The sequence below is a fragment of the Rhincodon typus genome, chromosome 23 (assembly GCF_021869965.1).
Source record: "Rhincodon typus isolate 14 chromosome 23, sRhiTyp1.1, whole genome shotgun sequence".
NCBI classification, from domain to species: domain Eukaryota; kingdom Metazoa; phylum Chordata; class Chondrichthyes; order Orectolobiformes; family Rhincodontidae; genus Rhincodon; species Rhincodon typus.
The window spans coordinates 21,036,553-21,058,963 of NC_063354.1; the positions used below are offsets into that span (position 1 = coordinate 21,036,553).

A 22,411-nucleotide genomic window follows, 5' to 3' on the forward strand; every position below is an offset into this window, starting at 1 on the left:
TAATGCGATTCTGTTTCTTGCACTCAGAAATTTGTCTGTATTTGCGAACTATTTCGCTTCCACTATTTGGGGTCTTTAAAACAATCCTTGAAGTGTATCTGCCCAATCTTACTCCTGAGCTCAACCCATATTGCTGGTTTAGTGAAGCAGGAAAGCCGATGGTTCAGCCGTCGGCTTTCCTGCTCCTCTGATGCTACTTGGCCTGCTGTGTTCATCCAGCTCTACGCCTTGTTATCTCAGATTCTCCAGCATCGGCAGTTCCTACTATTGCTGGTTTAGTGGTTTATTTGGTATATTATCCCTCCTCAAAGCTATAGTTGATTCCTTAACTTTTATCTCCAAAATTTATCTGTTTCTACACATTATTTGTGTTCTGTGCATAAAATTTAAATTGCAAATTTGGATTCCAGTGTTGCTAAATAAATACACAATTAATGGCACATTGTTTCTCAAAGATCTCTTTATCCTTTAAAATAAGTCGTGATATTTTCAAATTCATCCCTCTTGTTTAATGTGATCTCTTTGAATCATGCTTTTACATATCCCTGTTCTATCCTTTGGGAGAGTGAGGGAGAGTTGTTTCCACAAGTCTAGCAAATGTTTTACCTCAATTCATCCTTTCACATTCACTGAAACTGTATTAATACCAGCAGTTCTAGACCTGTAAACAAATTTCATTTCTAGTTGTTATCTTTCTAGGAGTCCACTTATCCTTTCTCCTTTTGACTTTGGAGTTCACACAGAGTGGAAACTATGGGTGTCATCTTCTGCTCTCACTGATGGTGAGCTTGGAGATAAAAAGGTCATGTGCCCAATGTCAAAACCTGAAACTGTCCGTCCACCCATCACCACCAGAATTAAGTTCTGGGTGGCAAGACCTACGGTCGACTTCCCCACCAAGGTTGAGGCCCTTAAATGGCCAATTAATGATCACTTAGTGGCATCATTGTGCCTCTGCTGGTATGAACCCAGCTTCAGGTGGGCCTTAAAACCATGCAGACAGCTTGTCACTTCCTGTGCAGGTGCAGTGTGCACAGTTGTTACTCAATCAAAAGCACTGAATGCCTGACCGAGAGACTGAACGTTGCAAGGAGGAGGTTGGGCTGAGTGCCATTGCTGTTAGCCTGCAGAGCTCCCCACACTTGAATCTGGGTTGTTCTTGATCCTGGAACTCTGAACCCTGTCCTTCCACTAGCATGGGCTCCCCTGTAATGCTGCTGAACAGAAGAGCTACCGACCTTTGGTCAGTAGCCACCATTAGGAAGGAATTCTGTCCCCATTGTGCTGATGACCTGGTGGCACTGCCTGATTTGCTTGTGTTTCAGTGGGACTTACCAAAAAGAGGCAGAGTGGTTCATTTTTTGACTATCCAGCCAGCTTGCAAGACCTTTAATAATGCAGCAAAATTCTACCCTACATATACTTCATTATCCTTGGTATTCTAAGATTTAATATAAAAACATTTAATATTATTTCTCAAGCTTACTGTTGAGTGAAATTTTCTCCTAAAATAATTTTCGCATAATATTTTTCAATACTTCACAGCATTTACATAATTGGCCTTTTGATATCCATTGTGGTTATGATGGCTTTATTAAACGGTACACTGAGTCGGAAAGATGTTTCAGTGGAACTATCCCCTGAGTTAATTCTACTCCATCAAGGCCAAAAACCCCACAAATATACAACTAGTCTTCTTCTGAAAAATTCGACAGGTAAGATATAAGTGGAATAACATTCATTGTGGAAAGCTTCCAAGAACTAAATAATTAATTGAACAGATTCTCAAACAGAAAAGCCTGAACTATTCATTGTAACATATCATTATGTGCCACTGTTTGTAGATGTTTTGCTTATTGATTAGTTGCATGTTTTAGTAAATAACCTTGACATTCAGCAAAGCATCAATCCAATCTGTACCTTCTCTGTAGAAGTACAATTTCCTTTATAGGAAATATCATTCTAGCACCTTGTGTTGAATTTATATACATTAATAGTTATTGCACTAGTGCAAGCAAAGGTCTGTAAGAAAAAAAATCGATGTTCCCAGACGGGTAAGCCTGAACTCAAGGAAAAAATTCTGACAAAAATGCTCCTGATGTTATTTTTTAAGAATGAGCCTCATAGTAGCATTTGATCAATCGACAACACCTGAGAAACAAGCCTTTGAAAATTTAAGATTTCAAATTGAAGTGTGACTTACAAATATGTTTATATGTATCTGAACATAATTTATAATAAATGATCATTCAAATGCTTTGTTTTATTTTTCATTTCGTATCAGGCAGTAATATTGATAAACTTGTCCATGCTTTCGAAGCACAGAGCGTGAAAGTGGAGATGTTCAATGATAGTGAATTCACGGATGTTGCTCCACACAACGCAGCACTAAATGTGTCACTTTCAGAAGAGGTAATAGATTTGAACATAACCCATGGGAAGAGTTCAGTCGTATCATGGTTTACATGCATTGAAAAAAAATTGTTCAAAGATATTTTTGTTTGTTCATTTTGTTATTTATGCTTTCCCATTTTCCGCAAGCTTTTTAATCATCATTTTTGTTCAGCCAGAAAGGGCCACAAATTAACCCATGATTAATTGTCCACAAAGTTTGTTTGAAGTTAAACAGACCTGATAAAGTAAAAAGGAAAAGAATGTTTACTTTTCCTTCCAAACTGGAAAAGTCACTCAATTCCATGACCTGCCACCTAACAATATTATTAGTGAAGTATGCCTGATTGAGGCAAGTTAGCGGAAGAGATGAGCATACCAGGGATTGGAGGTTGGGGTATTTTGGATTAAAGCTTTCAGTTACTTGTCTCTTTGTTATTAATGACACTTGTACTTGAGCTGAGGATGTTGTGTACAAGATTGAAAAAAGTTAAAACAGGTATTTGCTCCTAACTACAAATTGGGTTTTTGTAACTAAATTTTAAACTGAACAGAGCTTAATGTTTACAGAGAATAATAAATGCAAGTCTGATTAGCAAGTAGATAAGAATTACAAATGAGACTTACTGGGTATGAATGTCTAAGAGAAATATCAATAACTATTCTGTTCTTGAATGAGTAAATATGTTGACATATATGTCCTTTTGAATGACATAACCACAAAAGCCACCAGAATATATAATTCACCTTGTTTCCATTTCGCTATTATATCAAAGATGAATCTTCAGTACACTTAAATATTTGTCATCTTGAGATGAGTCCCATAAATTTATTTAATGACCAGAACTGCTTCTCCATGAAGCCGTGTTTAATCACAAATTCAATTGCTATACAGTGAAGTAAGTTGACATTACATAAATCACCAAGGCTCATGACAAGTTACTTCCATCTTTCAAGCAAACTGGTAAGCAACTTGTTGCATTCTTATGAATGGGAAAGAAGGGAATTCAGTTGTGACAATTCATTCCTTTGTAACATGCCACAATGTATTGCAAATGTTTTTCTTGAAGAACTTACCCACTATACTAATGTAAAGTGAAAATTATGTTAAGAATGTAAAAGAAAAACTTTTGTGGATAATGTTTTCATTACCATCACTCTGTGTCTCCTGTGTTCTTGTTCAGAAACAGTACATGTTCACAGCAGTGTTCAACAGCACAGTGATTCACTCACTGCCAGTGTTAATCAACATGATCAGTAATGCCCTCCTCATTAGTGTAAATGGATCCGGTGGGATTCAAGCATGGAGCAAACCATTCCATTTAGTAAGTTAAGTGCTGAACAGATCTAGAGTGATGCTGATTGTAGAAGTATTGATTTTACTTTGCATTTCATGTTATCTGTTTTTACAATTTCCAAAGAGACTAATAGTTTAAAAGGGATATGAATTTCTCAGAGATTGAAAGAATCAGAAGATTTAATATTTTAAGACTTACTGTAACAGAACTAAAATTAACATAGACTAAACATTGCTTAATAGGCAACTATTGTAACCAAACAGAAAAAGTACTTCCTCATTAACTAATTAACATAAATTAGATATCACGCAACATATTTTTATATTAAGTCAACTCAGAGGCAGATTTGTAGCATCTTTCAATCAACTCCAAATTCTTCTCAACATTTCCAGCAGTCTCCCTTCTTCCAATCACACCAGTGAGTCTTTCAGTGTCATTTGAAAGACACTTTACTCAGTCTTTCAGCACAAAAGCTCCTTGGTGACTTCTTAGTTCTTATATTTCCACAAGTTCCATTCTAGAACAGAGAAACAAAGTGTAAAATCTGGCATATGATCTTCTATGAATTTTAGCCTGAGCTTTTTTCCCCATAATAATGAGAACACTTGGGTCTGTCTCCAGGCAGAATTAAAGAAGATCACCATCGCCCTCTTCAGGATACTTATTCTGTTTCACCTTAAACTGAATGAATTTTTTAAAGCATATCCTTATAAAGTCTCACATTTATAAGACTGAATGATTAAGACTAGTTGTTAGTCTTTCTGGTTCTGTAAACTGTCTGTTCTCCATTTAAAATGTAAGCTACTTCTTTTTAATTAGTGCAGTGGATTTGAAAATGAACTCAATTGCTTTGGATAATTTAGAAACTACTATTTGAACTACTGTAAAAGTTTCCCACTGTCATGTGTGTTGTAATCTGTGAAATGGTCGATCTGTTTAAAACTGTACAACATGTATGAACTAATACATTATTGTGGGCACAACATAACCATAGATCCAGTCAAGCATATTAAGTCTTGTTTTTAAGTTTACAGCTGATCAATACTATAAAAATGTTACAAGGTAAGTTTTGGTCATGTTATTTGTAGGTCAAAAATATAACTTATTCTTTCTGTCACTGTCTGTCTGTCTGTCTGTCTCTCTCTCTCTCTCTCTCTCTCTGTCTTGAACTTCATTCTATCTCCATTTTGTTCTGTGCTTTTCATCTTTTTTACACTCTTGTGGATTTCTTCCTACACCTTTCTGATTCGCTTTGCTCGTTTGTCTCTCACAAAGGCCTAGTACTTAATGTGGTATTTCAGTCATCTAATATTGATAGGAATGATCACATCTCCCCAAAGAAATTACTTGATTCTTAATTCTGGGTTAATATTACAGTGGCGTCAGGTTTCTTGCTGTAGTATCTCTTTAAGCAAATATCTATTCATATATTTTTAGATATTAATATTAAGGTGTTGTACACAGAATTAGAAGTGAATTTGAATGTTTTCTCACATCTGCTTCAGACAGTCACTGATGCCGACTTTAAGGAAAAGGTTTATATGGCTTTGGCAGTGTTGGGGTTGTTATCAGCTGCATTGCCAGGATGCTACACCATGGATAATTCACGAGATCGTGAGGTAAAGATCTGATTTCATTAATGACAAAATATCTTACTTTATCCTCATGAGGGTTAGGCTGACAAACATTAGAGATTGGAGGAAGCTCTCTATACAGCTTAGGCAGATGTCCAAGTATAAATGCACTGAGGAAATCCAAGCATTGTGGCCAAAAGTGGAAAATTAAGTTTTAAAATCCATCAGTGAAAGTTTGCAAAAAGAACTCTCCCCTTCTCGTGATCTATCTGAACCTTTGCTCTGAAACAAGCAAAAATATTTGGCCTTGTAAGTTTCAAGCCAGCCCTCTATAGTGTACCAGGTTTATGAAGAGTACTGTAACAGAAGACTAAGATTTCACATAATTTTGAATAAAAATTTAATAGTAATAATAATACTATTTGGCTCCTTTTGGACTATTTTTGGGGTGGAGTTGGCAATAACAGTCTCTGACCTGGCAAACCTGATCAGCTGTTATACTGCCATAAACAGTTTGTGAGACAATGCTAGAAGGTGTATTTTAGCCTTTTAAAAATATTACTCATGTATCCATCAACCAACCAATGATTTTTAGAAATGTTGGAAAAGCCAAAGCATATTTGCAGAACCAAGGAACAGCACCTCATCTTTCATTTAAGCATTTTCCAGCCTTCTGGACACAACATTGAGTTCAACAATTTCACACCTTAATCTTTGCTCCCCCATTTTGTTTCATTTTCTTGGCATGTCTTGGCCTTAATCATGTTTTATTTTTCTGGTTTTTGCTTTTGGCTGAGAGCTTTTCATTGTTCTACAACTCATACCTCTCTGGACTCATCTTTTGCTTCTTTACTTGTCCCATTATAATACTTTTTGGCTGTAGCCCACCAACTCATATAATCTCACGTCTTCTATTCTAGCACAGATGTTCCATTTTTGTTCATACTCCTCCATTTCATCTCTGCAAAAGCGACTAAATATCTAAGTTTTCCCAATCATGATGCAAACTTATGATCTGAAATGTTCTCTCACTTTCTCTTCACATATACTACCAGACTAGCTTATAGCACTTTCTGTTTTTATTATAGATTTCCATCATCTGCAGTGTTTTGATTCATGCAATTAGTGTTAAGGGATAGAAAAAAGAGATAGCAACACTAAAAAAGGACAAAATTCAAATCACTGGTCCAGCTGAATATTTTTAATGATCAGTTTTTAGTATAGGCTTGTTTACTGGTAACTTGAATTTAATCTACGCGGATAAATAAAATTGTAAAGTTCTATAAATTATCTGTTTGTAGATTAAATCTCGCTCTCAACTTCGGCTTTCTGGCCTCTTTCCTTCTGCATACTGGTGTGGTTACGCTTTGGTGGATATCCCCGTTTATTTTATCATAGTTGTAATCATGCTTGGCTGTGTGATTGCATTTAATTCCACATCTTTGCTTCATACCGGTGCTGTAATTTCAATGGTAAGTAAAAACTTAATGTGCTTACTATAATTTTAACTTTTGAAAATAATATTAACACAATTTATTGGAAATGTTACAAAGTAATGCAAATTGTTTTCTTTATACAAAGTCTACGTTGTAAGCTACAAAATGCATTTCAGTCCAAAATGTTTAAATGCTATAGGTTTGCAGTGTGGTCATGTTTCATAGAATTGAATCCCTGCCCAATGAAAGCAGGCCATTCAGCCTGTTGAGCCCACACTGACCCTCTGAAGAGCATCCCACCCCAACCCACTCCTCTACCCTATCACTGTAATCTTGCATTTCCCATGGCTAATCAACCTAGCTCGCACGTCCTTGGATATTATGGGCAATTTAGCATGGCCAGTCCACCTAACCTGCACATCTTTGGATTGTGGGAGTAAACCAGAGCACCTGGAGGAAACCCATAGAGACACAGGGAGAATGTGCAAACTCCGCACAGACAGTCGCCCAAGACTGGAATCAAATGTGGGTCTCTGGCACTGTGAGGCAACAGTGCTAACCACTGAACCACTGTGCCACCCTAAATTATACTAGGAATTAATTTGAAGTGAGCAATTTCTACTGACTAATCTAGACTCCAGTACCTACGAAATAATGAGTTGAGAATATTCAGTGAGGAGAAGTAGGTGAGGCAGAACATCATTTATAATTTGGGATTCCATAATAGTTGCGTTGACAGTGAATGAAATAGTTTAATATAAGTTGGCTGACCACAGTGGGGCAGCATGCATATTGATGCTAATAGGATGAAAAGTAAGGTGAAATGCTTTGGGATGGGCATGAAGCATCCATTATAACTATACCTTAAATGTACAACAGAGAGTATAATTTGAATTCGTAGTTATTAAAGTTAAAGTATTAAAGCTGTCTATTAATAATTCAGTCATTTTTGTACAACAAAATTGAATTGTTGAGTAATTGAAAACAATCAAAAATTACAATAAAACCTGTCAAATTGTTAACAAACCAATTAATTCACTGATGTACTTCAGGAAAGAGAACCTAGTTTCCTCACCTCCTTTGGCCTACACAGATCTAATCCTACTCTCCTGGCTGATTTGAATTCAGGGTACGTCATAGAGGCTGAAACAAGTGGTGAATTGTCTGGGCATCTGGAATGAGAGGTCCGGGGGATTTAACTCCAGGGATTTAAAGACATGCTTCAGCATTAACTCCCCTCAAACCACTGGAGTAAAGTCACCAGTTGGTGAATAGAGGCAACTTCACTTTGGGGGGTGGGAGATGCCAGGCTGCCATCTGAGACAAATGAAGGTGAACTCTAGCAAGGTAAGTAAAGATAAATAGAAGAGAAGGGGAGGGGCATTGGATGGGCATGCCTGCAGTTGGGATGTGGACATGGAGGCCCACATTATTCTTGTATACACATAAGCAATATTCCTATACTAACTGGTCCTTATTGGAAGAAAAAGTTACATCACTTCTCTTGGTTTCCAACATTATGAACGTGGCATGAGGGTTCTGATTGACATATTATGTCACAGCTTTTCCAATTAAATTATCTGGGCAGGTTGTCTTTTTCTGCCTGAATTCAGAAATGGTGGTGGGGCAGAAACTCTTTCCAACCTTGCCCCTGCTATAGCAAACCCCACTTACACAATTCCAGAGGAGGGTGTGTTTTACATTGGTCCGTATGTGGTTAACTTTTAATACCTTCTCAAGCAGTTAGTAAGTCAGTCAGCTGTGCAAACAATCATATTGCACATGAGAAGGACCACCATCCCCACTAGTTTCCTCAAGAAATAGTATTCTGTTGTATGAATAATTTTTAGAACTTCTAATGTGGATAGATTATCCTGGAACTCTGTGATGGTGGCACATAGGAATTACATATTTAGATTTTGAAAATTTTATCTCTAGTCAGTCATTTCTTTCAGGATATCTATTGTGAATTGTTCATAGAACATAGAAGAGTGCAGCTCAGGAACAGGCCCTTCAGCCCTACCATGTCTATGCCGACCACGATGCCATTCTAAATTAATTCCATGGTCAGTATCCCTTTATTCCTTGCCTGTTCATGTGTCTGTCTAAATGCCTGTCTTGCCAACATACCTGCCTCTACTCCCTCCCCTGACAGCACATTCCAGGCACCTGACACCTTCACACATTCCTTTGAACTCTTCTCCTCTCACCCTTAAATTGATGATCCTAATCATTTGTCATTTCCACCCTGGGAGAAAGACTCTGACTAGTCACCCTATCCATAGCTTGCATAATTTTATATACTTCCATCAACTCATACCTCAGCCTCCAACACTCCAGCAAAAACAATCAAAGCTTGTCTAACGTCTCCTTAGCTAATATATTCCAATCCAGGCAACATCCTAGTAAACCTGTTTTGCACCATTTTCAAAGTCTACACATCCTTCCAAATGTGACCAAACTAAAATTTTAAACAGCTGACTTGCCAACTTTTATACTTTATCCCCAGCCAATGAAGGCAAGCATGCCATACGCCTCCTTTGCCAATTTATCCTTTGCCACTTCGTCTTCTATGAACAAGCTAATTTTGTATCCAACTCACCAACTTGCCATGGACTCCATGTGACTTAATCTTCTGGACCAGCTTACCATGAGTGACCTTGTCAAATGCTTTAGCAAAGTCCATGTAGATAGCATTCCCTGCCCTAACCTCTTCAATCATTTTTGTCACTTCCTGAAAAGACTTTGCACTTCCTCAGCAACTAAGTTACTCTTACTTATCAACAAACTGCTAACTGATGGACAGATGGGTTCTGCCCAGGCCTGTTAGCCCCGACATCACTACAGCCTCAGCTAAATGTACACAAAAGAATTCGATTCCAGAGGTGAGGTGAGAGTGATTGCTTTTGTCATCTTGGCAACATTTCACCATGTGTGATCAAGGAGCCCTAATAAAATCAAATTCAGCTGGAGTCATGCCTAGCACAAAGGAAAACAGTTATGGTTGTTGTAAGCCGAACAACAGCTCCAGGTTATTGCTGAAGGAATTCATAGGCTCAGCCATCCTTAGGTGCTTTGCTCTGGAATAAATTAAATATATTCAGAAAAAAATGGCATTAAGGAGACGGACAGCTATATAGGTTAATAATGCTCAGTAGGTGACATTAAGAGGATGTATATCTTTCCGTTTTCACTTTCTCTTTTTTTCAACAGATGCTGTGTCTTATTGGCTGGGCCCCAGCAATGACGCTATTCTCCTACGCCTATTCCTTCAGATTTGATCGAATGCAGACTTCTCGGGATTTTTTTCTGATCTCTTCAGTTATTGTAAGCTAAAGCAAGTGAACTAAAACATAAACAATGATGAGCATTGATATTTTCATTGCTAATTTACTTTAACAAAATAATTCTTGTAACTCTTAATTTGGATCCAAACATTATTTATGTTGACCTTTGGCTAATTGAACATTCAAGCAAGTTTAAGTATCAAAGATTTGTATTTCAATTATTTTCACCCAAGGTAATTGTATGACATTGTATTTGTGTTTTTTTTTTGTAGATCAATATAATTTCAATCAGTCTCATATTCTTGGTTCGGTTAATACTAAAGGAAACAGCTGCCAACATGCTGCATGGCGCGTTGTCACTTTTTATTCCACCATATGTGATTACAGGATGCTTGTATTATACAGCCAAGGTAGAATAATATTTTTTATAACAGTTGATCTCACTGAATGAATAATATCTAATTATTTAATTTTCCACCTGTCCTTAACCTCACCACTAAAGCATTGTGCAATTTTGGGGGAATGTCACTCTTCAAAATAAAGTATGATATTGACTTAATGTCCCATTGACTAAATGTGGACTAATTAAAAACTGGTTTCATTAATTAGACAAGTAAGTTAAAAAGAAAAGGTACACATAACAACTCTCAACACCACAGAGAAACAAACCAAATCACTCTTGTAATTATTTTGATAGCTTTGAACAACCATTGCTTTCCTTGAGTGGTCAACTGGGTGTGTCATTATCATGCTGTAGCCATAATGAAATGTGGGGCAGGCGTAATGGACAAGCTGATCCATTCCTGCTCCTTAATTTCATATGTTCATAGCATTAATGCTTCTAGATGGCACCTATTCCTCAGTCTGATCATTTTGGACTTTATTTGTATTCAGATTCTTGGCCTGTATCATCTCATTTCTTCAAGTTATTGCTCTAATCAATCTCAGTCTAATCACTACTTCATAATCAATCCTAACTCACTATATCTACACCCAAGTCTCTTGCACACTTTTCTGTATCCTTAACATCCAACTTCCATGAGTAAATCCTTACACATTTCCCCCAATACGCAAACTGTTGTTGTATTTTAAATATAGACAGCAAGTCTCGCTGAATGACATTTACTATAAGCTTTAAAGAATTTACAACTTAATCACAAACTAATAGCCAAACAATAAACAGAAAAAGCCAAAGAACTATGGATGCTGGAAATCAAACAAAATCAGAAATTGCCAGAAAAACTCAGTAGGTCTGGCAGCATCTGTGGAGAGAAAGCAGAATTAACATTTCAGGTCCAGTGACTCTTCTTCAGAATGTTAACTCTGCTTTCTCTCCATAGGTGCTGCCAGACCTGCTGAGGGTTCCAGCAATTTCTATTTTGATGCCAAAATATAAGATGCTGGCCATCCTTCAGAAATAGTGACCAAGACGATCAAGCCATCAAGTTCTTTTTGATTTTTCTGCAGTGGCTTAATTCAACTTAATTCAGTGGCTTGCCAGTACCATTTCAGAGGGTAGTTAAGAGTTAACCACATGGCTGTGTGTCTGGAGACCCATGTAGGCCAGATCAGTTAAAAACAGCGAATTTCCCTCACTCAAGAACATTAATGAACTAGGTTGGTTTCCCAATAGTTTTTTTTTGGTTAATATTACTTAGACTAGCTTTTTATTCTAAAATTACAAACCAAGTGGTGACTTCAGACGGGGCTAGCAGGGTTCTGGTGCAGAGATCTCCTTTGCAGTCCTGAGGAAAGAGGCCAGCTCCCCTCTGCATCACCCCATCTACGAGGATCTCTAAGTCCCTGTCAGCAAATCGGGGTGCGAAACTGCGTCAGTCAGCCATCTTCAGGGGAGTTCTTCCCATGCTGCAACTGAAAAGGGCAGTTTCTAGCTGACTGCAATCAACCTGATGCACAGCTTGGGTTTAAACGTGGCAATGGAGGTGGGAATTCCAGAAAGGTCCAGCAGTGGCAGGTACCTGTGCTTCTGGCATGTGCAAAATAGCTAAAGAGCAACATCATGCATAATGAGATGAGCAGTGTAAAATTGTGTGAGAAAACTGCATAGTTAATGGAGAGAAACCCTCAACAACCCCCTGAAATTCACACTTAACCAATTTTTAGTAAAATTTGGCACAATCTTACCATTTTCAATATTAGAGAACAGAACATAAGAACACAAGAACGAGGAGCAGGAGGAGGCCGTCCGGCCCTTCGAGCCTGTTCAGCCATTCAATAAGATCATGGCTGATCTTCTCGTGGACTCAGATCCACTTACCCGCGTTCTCACTGTATCCCTTAATTCCTTTATTGTTCAAAAAGTATCTACCTTATCTTTAAAAACGTTTACTGAAGTAGCGTCAACTACTTCACTGGGCAAGGAATTCCATAGAAACTGCATTTGTTTTCAAAGATAGTAGGAAATTTTTTAATGGAATTATTGTCGAGTGGCAAAATATTTACTTAAATCAAGGTTCATAGGCTGGTCTGCAGGATACAAAACAAAAGTGCATGCTGTGAAAATTAATACCAGTATAATTTGGGAAGACTTTATTGAGGTCCAGAATGGCCCTTTTGTCTGCTTTTCTGTCTTTCTATGCATGTAAGTAACTTACAGCTCTATTTAATATCCATTTGTTTGAATGTATGGTTTATAAGATGCTGATAAATTGGGGAAATCCTTTGGTTGAATATTCTATATTTTTAAAAAAACATGCCAACCTTAAAATTCATTGTAAATTGATTATACAGGTTTTTCTGGATCACAAGGATGAACCCAGTCTAACAGTAGGGACATATCTCGAGTGGAAACAGAACATCCTGATAACTATAATCTCAGTAAGTTTTAGTTTTTAATTGCTGAACTAAAACAAGTCTTTTATAAATGTGCCTCTTAGAAATTAGATGAGCTGTAAACATACTACCAGTATGAGAAAAGTTATTGGGAGTTCTGGTTTTCAAATTTTTTGACATGTGAATTCAACATCTATCTAAAGAAGTTAGTTATATTGTCTATTTTTGGTTGGGACACCCAGAAGAACATTGGGAAAGGTAGATGCACAATGTGATTGGAATAAATGTATCTCCTACTGGCTAATTACTAAATCTCTGAGCAGACTGTTGTGTGGAGATTGAAGTTCTTGAGATCTTTGAACAATGTTGTCTGGTTACATGATAAGATAAAGGCAGATCTTCACAAAGGTAAACAATGAATTTTGCCTTGAACTAACCTGATAGATACAATTTATCCTTGCATAAACCTTTATCAATGTAAATCTATACCTACAATTATATTTATTTTTCTGTTTGCTTATGTTTTAAAGATTTTTATAAAATCAACAAAATAGTTCAAAAAGGGGAAACACTGATGGTTTTACTCATGATCTAAGAAATACTTAAAGGTAAAACAATTTTGTTTTGTATTTTAGCCCTATATTCAATGCATAGTTTTGCTGTTTGTACTATGCCAACTAGAAAAGATTCATGGAGGAAAAGTAATTCAAGCGGATAAATGTTGCAGGTTGGTCAGTTCATCAAATTTAATTGTAGTGATCATTTAAAAAATATGGCTGCATTGTTTTCTTAAATATAAGGATCTACCAGATTGAGATGTTTAGCGTGGTGTTTGGCAGTTTTGAATGTGACTGAGTGATCATGGGCTAAATTGATATTGGAAGAATGACTAATTTGGCAGGAGTTGTTGTGATTTTCTCATTTTGTCGTGAGGACCCAGAGATTAGAAGAACTGGAGATGGTGGAATGTAGAACTTGACTGAATGGTGACTTCTACTTTGGCAGTAATAGGGAAGTAAATGGACGAGGATCTGAAGATACAGCCTAGAAGCACTGACTTTAAAATTTCTAAAGGCATTTTGCAAATTTTGAGTGACTGTTGGTTTCCTGGGGGGTAAAAAGCAAACGGTCTGCTGCCAAACTACATGACATGAATCCAACTCAGAATTTCATCACTTTTACCGGTCAAGTTAAGGCAGCAGCGTTACCAGTACGAGATACAAATCAGCTTTTTTTTCCCCATTTCATGCAGAATCTTTCCGTCAAAGAGCAAATTCAAAATAAATACAGAAGAACCTGAGAATGAGGATGATGATGTCAAAGAGGAAAGGGCAAGAGTTCGGGAAGCATTGACTTGTCAGAGCTGTGAGGAGGTAAGAAACTTCCTCTGTAAGTCAGTTTACTGGATTCTAGTGATGGAATAACAAATGATGTAAATTGTTACAGTCTGTATCATAACTTATCCAAGGGTTTTTGGTGATCCAGATGAAAATTGTGTCCAAAATCTCATTAAAAAGTTTATCAAGAAAATAAGCATTTTTAATCAGTATGTAGTCCATCAACAGTGAGTTACCTGATTTTAAGAAGAGAGGGAGGCAGAAGATGGGAAATTATAGGCTGGTCAGCCTGATCTTGGTCATTGGTAAGGTCTTAGAGTCCATTATTAAGGATGAGATTGCAAAATACTTGGAAGTGCATGGTTAAATAGACCCTGTCAATAGCTTCATCAAGGGGAGGTCATGCCTGAAAATCTGTTAAAATTCTTTGAGGAGATAATGAACAAGTTAAACAAAAGAGAGTCAGTGGATGTGATATATTTGGATTTCCACAAGGCCTTTGACAAAGTGCTGCACAGATAAGAGCCCATGGTGTTAGGGCAAGGTACTGGTATGGATAGAAGATTGTTTGACTGGCAGAAGGCATAGAGTGAGGATAAAGGTGACTTTTTCAGGATGACCACCTGTGACTAGTGGAGATCAGCAGGGGTTTCTGAGTTGGGACCACAACTATTCATATTATGCATTAACAATCTGGACGAAGGAATTGAGGGCGTTTTTGCTAAGTTTGCAGATGACACAAGGATAGGTGCATGGACAGGTAGTGTTGAGGGGGTGAGGAAGCTACAAAAGGACTTGGACAGGCTGGGAGAGTGGGCAAGGATGTGGCAGATGGAATACAATATGGGAAAGTATGAGGTTATGCACTTTGGTAGGAAGAATAGTGGCGTAGACTATTTTCTAAATGGGGAAAGGCTTCGTAAATCTGAAGCACAAAGGGACGTACGAGTCCTAGTTCAGGATTCTCTTAAGATTAACATGCAGATTCAGTTGGCAATTAGGAAGAAAAATGCAATGTTAGCATTCATTTCAAGAGGGTAGAATACACGAACAGGCTGAAACTGTACAAGGCTCTGGTCAAACCGCATTTGAATCTTATGAGCAGTTTTGGGGCCCATATCTAAGGAAGGATATGCTGGTGTTGGAGAGGGTCCGAATGAGGTTTAAAAGAATAACTGCAGGGATGAATGGCATGTCACACAGGCAGCGGTTGAGGTCTCTGGGTCTGTACTTGATGGAATTTAGAAGGATAAGGGAGGATCTCACTGAAACTTAGAGAATACCGAGAGACCTGGATATAGTGGATGTGGAGAAAATGTTTCCAATAGTAGGAGAGACTAGGACTGGAGGGCATTGCCTCAGAGTAAAGGGATGCTCTTGTGAAACTGAGGAGATGTGGAGATATTTCTTCAGTCAGGGGGTGGTGAATCTGTGGAATTCATTACCGCAGATGGCTGATAAGGCCAAATTATTGAATGCAATTGTCATAATTTTAAACAGGTTCTTGATTATCAGGGGTATCAAGGGTTGTGGGAAGAAGGCAGGAGAATGGGGTTGAGAAAGACATCAGTCATGATTGCATGGTGGAGCAGACTCAATGGGTGAAATGGCTTAATTCTGTTTCTGTATCTTATGGTTTTAAATAATTGAAAATCACTTCTAAAAAGTCATAGTGAAACCATTTGTTGTATTAGTGTAGAAGGGTTACTTTCTTAATAAGTTGAACTGATATATATTCATAAGCTTTTAAATTGCAAACAAATTAAAATCAGGTTTTTCTCTCAATGCCTCCCACTCTTTGCTCAAAAGGCATAATTTTTAAGGCATTTAAGGCATAAGTCCATCCTGACATCATTCCATCTTCTATTAAACCTCCTTCCCTCTCTCTTCACTCTCTTCATTTGCAAATTGTACCTGGACTGAAGTCTAGAATTAGTTGGAAGAATTGCCATTTAATCTCAGTCCTGACTTATAACTACATTTCTTACCAAACTGCTAACTTAAAATTGGAGACATCTCAGCAAAGTAAATATTGAAAATGGATATTTAAAATAAGCTAGAGAAGCTAGGATTGGACTTGAGAGGAAGAATTTACTTTTAAATATTACATTGCTAGAAGAGGAGCAATATAACTGCAATCTATCAGGTTTCTGCCCTTGCCATTCGATCAAAGTTATAAATAGTATCCTGAATAATTGTGACCATGAAGAACTGTCCCCTTTATCCTTCTTTGTCTACCCATAGCCTTTGAAATGTGAACTATGTCATTCAGCTCCAGTGCCACTCCTCTGTTGTTCAACTCTTCTCCCTTGTTCCATTCTATCTTGTGCAGTTGCAGCCAGAGAATGTCTTGTCGTCTTCACTTGCTACTCGTGCGCCATAACCTCTCTGACCCCACAAGAATTCATCCTTAGCATCCTCCTATTTCTCATTTACATGCTGACTCTAGATGATATTATCTGAAAACACACTGGGTCCTATACATATACTGATGACACCCAACTCCACCACACCACCATCTGTCTCAACCCCTGAACTGTCCATGTTGCTGGGCTGTTCGACAAAATCCAGTACAAGGTGAGAGAATTATCCTTCATTTCAACATTGAGAGCAGAAATGCCTTTTATGCCAAATACAAAACCAGTTCTTTGTACACAGATTCCATGCCTGTCTAGTCAATATCTCAGGCTGAATCAGATACAAAATAAACTTTGGAATCCTATGTGACCCTGAATTAAGCTTCTATCCCTATATTCCCTCTGTCACCAATAATGCCTAATTCGAACTCTAACATTGCCTGCTGCCTACACCCTACCTCAGCCCATATGTAGTTTAAACTATTAAGATGTGTTTGCTAACTTGACACTCAATTACTGCAATGCATCTATGGCTAAAGTGTTGTTTTCCACTTTTTGTAAAAATAAGCTTTCTAAAAGTCTACTACCTGCCACTTAAAACGCACCAAATCCCACTTGCCATGCTCATGGCTAAGTACATGGGTTCCTGGATTACCCTTGCCTCATTAAAATTTCATTTATGCATTCAAATCCTTTCACTGTTTCACCAGTGCCCATCTCTAAGACTTCCTCTACAGTCCTCTTAAGACTCTACGTTCCTCCAATTTTGACCTCTTGTGCATAGTTGATTTCCTTTGCCAGACCATTAGCAAGCATGCCTTCATTTGCCTATGTTCTAAAACGCTGGCATTTTCTCTTAAACTCTTTAGTTCTCTCCTGCTTTAAACATATCTTTTGGACTGAGCTTTTGGTCACCTGTCCTGTTGCATCCTTTTCCAGATCATTGTCAATTTTGTTGCCTTTGTATGCTCGTGTGAAGCACCTTGGGATATTTTACTGTGTAAAGATGGCCTTGAATGTACACTGCTTATTTGAAATGAGAAAGAATTCAGAGAAAATATGGTCATGATCATGAGAATTTTAATGTAAAGCTTGGTCATGTTATATTCTTATAAATCTGTCATGGATTCTAAAGTTTATGGGATGGAATTTTTATTGCAGGGGATACATTATGTACAGAAGTAAACAGTGCCTAATTGCTTGGTAGTACAGAACTTAAACTTTACTAAAAAGAGACATGAACTCGAAGGTTTTTGTCTTGCACTCATCCACATTGAAATGCAAGAAAACTATCTTTAGTAAAGAAAGTAGTTTTTATATTTATTTTTCCTTTATGTGTGTGCAAGACAAAATGCTTTGATTTCATGTCTCTTTTTAGTATTGAGTAAACAGCACATTTGGATGCAAGGAAATATAAACTAATTTTCTTGTTTTTAATTTTGTAGAAACCAGCAATTGTGGTCAGTAACTTGCGTAAAGTTTACACTGGAAAGCCACAGGTCTGCAAGTGCTTTTCAAAGCAAAAAAATAAAAATATAGTGGCAACTAAAAATGTCTCCTTCTGTGTAAGAAAAGGTGAGTTTAAATCACTGGTAATGATGGATAAAACAATCAGTCTAGATGAGAGAAAACAAAGAAAAAGCTGATAAAAACCAGTCTGGATGAAGTGTGTTGAACATTTTAGGATTGAAGTTTCAGTTTGCAGTGTGTAATAATGTTGTGTTCTAATGGAGATACACAAACAAGTTGCTGAATTGTTGGACAACCATAATGGATGGTAGAATAAACACCAGGAACGGTTGATCTGGGTAAAGCATGTGTAAGGTTTACCCAGTATTCAGGCCAATTTTTAACAATTTTCATTCTTTATATCACTCAATTCGATCATTCATTTACGTACTTCCATTACAACACCATTTGCGGCCTATAACCACATCTTGGATGTCAGTTCTGAAGTGTTCCTTTTTCTGAAAGTAGCGATGGGTTTTTCCAACTGCGATAATGAAGAGCATAGTCTGCTTTCTGGCATCTTTGCATCTTGAAAGTACACTAGAAACACCTAAGACACCTTCTGGTCATCTTAAATCTGTGCACACTGCAGGTGACCTACTCAAAGGGATTTCTTTGATCATCCTTCTCAATACACTGCACTGACACAAGCTGTATTCAAAATGAAATGAAAATTACTGCAGTAGAAGTTTACATTGCGGTAGAAGTTTACATTGCACAAAAGGCTTCAGCTTCTAGATTTGTATATCTTTTCAGGTGAAGTTCTGGGATTATTGGGCCCAAATGGTGCTGGAAAAAGCACTACTATTTCCGTGCTCACAGGTGACTTGGAACCATCAGCTGGTCAGGTATGCTTATGACTAAATAATGGAGAATTTAAGGCATCTTGAAAGTGGGTTGCATCTACTGTAGAATTTCCAATTTTTTGTAGTCTGATAGTTTCAGCATTGGACAAATGAAAGGTCTCAATTTTGCACCACAATCCAACAACCAGTTAATAAAATAAATGTTTACCACAGGACAACAAACTGGAATGGAATTGATCCTGAATTGATAACACCATCCACTAGCTTTTACCCAGAAGATGTTTTAAAATTTCTTGTTTCCAAACTGTCTTTTTGAGGTGATGAACAAAGAAATATGCTTACAAGTCTGTGCAAACTTCCAACAGTTAGTTCTTTTCTAAGTCAGTTGTTTCCTCATTGTTACCCACACCTAGTTTAATTATAGTTTGGTGGTCACATCATCAAGTGTGTATTTCCAGGAACCCTTCAGCTTGCTGTATCTGACAAGAATGTCTCCAGTTGCTCCCCAACTCAAACTTTGAGCTGTAGGGGAAGCAGGAGAGTCATAGAAATGTACAGCACAGAAACAGACCCTTTGGTCCATGCTGACCAGGTATCCTAAATAAGACTAGTCACATTTGCCAGCATTTGGCCCGTATCCCTCTAAACCCTTTTTATCCATATACCCATCCAGATGCCTTTTAAATGTTGTAATTGTACCAGCCTCCACCACTTCCCTGGCAGCTCATTCCATACAGGCTCCACCCTCTGCATGAAAAAGTTGTCCCTTAGGTGCCTCTTAAATCTTTCCCTCTCACCTTAAACCTATGCCCTCTAGTTTTGGACTCCCCCACCCCAGGGAAAAGACTTTGCCTATTTACCCTATCCATGCCCCTCATGATTTTATAAACCTTTATAAGATCACCCCTCAGCCTCTAACATTCCAGGGAAAATGGCCCCAGCCTATTTAGCCTCTCCCTATAGCTCAAACACTCCAACCCTGGCAACATTCTTGTAAATCTTTTCTGAATCCTTTCATGTTTCACAACATCCTTCCTATAGCAGGGAGACAGAATTGCATGCAGTATTTCAATAGTGGCCTAATCAATGTTCTGTACAGTTGTAACATGACCTCCCAACTCCTATACTCAATGTACTAACCAATAAATCAAGCATACCAAACGCTGCCTTCACTATCCTGTCTACCTGCGACTCCACTTTCAAGGAACTACAAACTTGCATTCCAAGGTCTGTTTGGTCAGCAAAACTCTCCAGGACCTTACCGTTAAGAGTATAAGACCTGCCTTGATTTGCCTTTCCAAAATGCAGCATTTATCTAAATTAAATTCCATCTGCCATTCCTGTGCCCATTGGCCCAACTGATCAAGATCAGGTTGTACTCTGAAGTAACCTTCTCTGCTGTCGACTACACCTCCAATTTTGGTGTTATCTGCAAACTTATTAACCATACCTCCCATGTTCACATCCAAATCATTTATATGAAATGACAAAAAGCAGTGGACCCAGCATCAATCCTTGTGGCACACTGCTGGTCGCAGGCCTCCAGATCATCTGGGTTGTTCTGCTTCCCACAGCTAGTGTAAATTCTTTGGTTCGTTAGACATTTTGTGGAGTAAATTCTTGCAAAGGTTGTGCATTCGCCACATCAATTTAAATCTACACTGATTTCCTTTTCCTAAAAAAAAATAAAGTGAACAGTGGATTTTCCAACACACAAATAGCCACTGATCCATCTACACACGTGCAGTTACACCTGTAGTTTCATGTCAGCGTAACATTAAAATTTAAACTAGTTGTAAGATCCAGAAAAACACAGCAATTTTTAAATAGCTTTTGAGTTACAATTTTATGTCAGCAGTTGTGCTGATTTACAAAATAATTTGCAGACTGATTATAATTTTTGCTGTTTTCCTGGATCTTATTGCTTGCTTAAAATTTAATGTTAAGAAACTGCTTGGAACAAATTTTGGAACAACAGACATTTTTGTCACATTCCGTTAGGTGCAACTCTTTCACCGTGCACACAAGTTGTAAGCTCCATCTAGCAGTGGCATTGCCAATAAATGCAGCTGAAAGTGAAACAGAAGAAGCATTTAGTGATTTATCCCACCAAATATAGTTTTAGGCCAGTTTGACCTCAAGCAGAACTTCTGGGAATGAACTGTACAATTAACGGATTCATGCATTCTGTTGATATTTCATTACTTGAACTCATCTGACTTCTTTGAAATATGCTTAAGTCACTTAATTTTAAAATGGTTGTTTTATAGGTATTGATGGGGGATTATTCAACTGAATATTTGCAAAGAGAAAGCTCTGTAGAAAGTATAGGCTATTGTGCACAGGTGAACCCACTCTGGCCTAAGCTTACTGTGCAGGAACACCTAGAGATATATGCTGCCATCAAGGGACTCAGTACAGAAGATGCAGCAAATGCTATCAAACGGTAAGAAAACAGCAGTTCTAATGTCATAAATTTAAATGAAAAAAGTCTTCAAACAAGTTAATAACATTCCGATCACTGTCAGATTTTGTGTACTGCATGAAAAGTTGTGAAGGAAATTGCATCTTCCATAAAATTTGTTTTACTTCAAGGGTACTATCCACAATGTTTGAAATTAGAAATAAACTGACCTGTATTTTTTGGCAGTATTGTAAAAGCTCTCGAACTGAAGGAATATCTCCAGAAATCAACAAAGAAAGTCTCCAGTGGAATAAAGAGGAAAGTATGTACCACTTGAGTTATTGCGTTTTACCTCAATTCATGAAACATGTTTTATGTGTACGTATGGTGGTTGTGTGCCGGTATTGAGGCATATACATCTGTCAGATAATCCATTCATCTGCTTAACTATTTTCTTTTTCAAAAGCATCACACTTACAATAAAAAATTGTCTATGTTAAATGTAATTGTCAATTAAAACCAAAGAAAATACAGAGCACTTTCAGAATAGAACTGTAGCCAATGACGACATAATTGCATCACTCAATAATCTGCTACTGGTGTTACAATGAATGCTGCTTATCTGACTTTCTCTTAATTAACGCTAAGGTGACTAACATCAGTACTAGAAAATGATACTATTTCACTTTGAGATTTGAATGTCAACCAATTGAATGAAAACAATACATTCACCACTACTCAGCAAACTTCATATTTATACAGCTACTATTTCCTTCATTTGTTGGGATTTAACTTTGAGTAGCCTGTTACTTGGCACCACCAAACACCTTTTTAGAAGTCCATGTACATCACACCAACAATATTACCCTAATGATAAAGCTCAATCAAGTTTGTTAGCTACAATTTGCTGTTAAGAAATCTACATTTGTCCAAATAGCTGTTAATGTCCTGGGTTTATCCTTTCTATTAGTTTTCCCATGACCACAATTAAACTGATTGGGCTTTAGTGGCTGAGCTTATCTGTACATGCCCTAGGGTCTTGTAGTGTAGTGGTGCTATTCCTTCCTTTGAACCAAAAGGCTCTCAGGTTCATGTCCTACCTGTTTCAGAGGTGCGTAATAAATCTCTGAACTGGGTTGATTAGAAAATAGAGATAACAAGGTGTAGAGCTGGATGAACACAGCAGGCCAAGCAGCATCAGAGGAGCAGGAAAGCTGAC

General features: G+C 37.6%; 2 protein-coding genes across 6 annotated transcripts in view; one reads left to right on the forward strand and one right to left on the reverse strand.

Annotated features, from left to right (window-relative positions):
- The window catches only part of abca5 (ATP-binding cassette, sub-family A (ABC1), member 5), a 132,074-nt gene that overhangs the window by 98,208 nt on the left and 11,455 nt on the right, over window positions 1–22,411 (forward strand). For 3 of the 4 annotated variants that reach the window (XM_020530313.2, XM_048611019.1, XM_048611018.1), the window contains 14 exons: window positions 1,546–1,715; window positions 2,285–2,412; window positions 3,576–3,716; window positions 5,195–5,308; window positions 6,565–6,735; window positions 9,913–10,026; window positions 10,259–10,396; window positions 12,738–12,824; window positions 13,415–13,506; window positions 14,032–14,152; window positions 17,919–18,048; window positions 18,739–18,830; window positions 21,059–21,234; window positions 21,439–21,514. In XM_020530313.2, coding sequence (XP_020385902.1) covers window positions 1,546–1,715; window positions 2,285–2,412; window positions 3,576–3,716; window positions 5,195–5,308; window positions 6,565–6,735; window positions 9,913–10,026; window positions 10,259–10,396; window positions 12,738–12,824; window positions 13,415–13,506; window positions 14,032–14,152; window positions 17,919–18,048; window positions 18,739–18,830; window positions 21,059–21,234; window positions 21,439–21,514 — 1,750 coding nt within the window. The remainder of the gene's footprint in view (window positions 1–1,545; window positions 1,716–2,284; window positions 2,413–3,575; window positions 3,717–5,194; window positions 5,309–6,564; window positions 6,736–9,912; window positions 10,027–10,258; window positions 10,397–12,737; window positions 12,825–13,414; window positions 13,507–14,031; window positions 14,153–17,918; window positions 18,049–18,738; window positions 18,831–21,058; window positions 21,235–21,438; window positions 21,515–22,411) is intronic. The other variant, XM_048611021.1, reaches the window with a different exon arrangement.
- Window positions 3,190–22,411, reverse strand: part of LOC109930940 — a 36,343-nt gene continuing 17,121 nt past the window's right edge. The window contains exon 4 of one of the 2 annotated variants that reach the window (XM_048611027.1): window positions 3,190–4,206. The gene's annotated coding sequence lies outside the window, so the exon portion shown is untranslated. Of the gene's footprint in view, window positions 4,207–9,809; window positions 10,046–22,411 lie in introns of those variants that run through there. The other variant, XM_048611028.1, reaches the window with a different exon arrangement.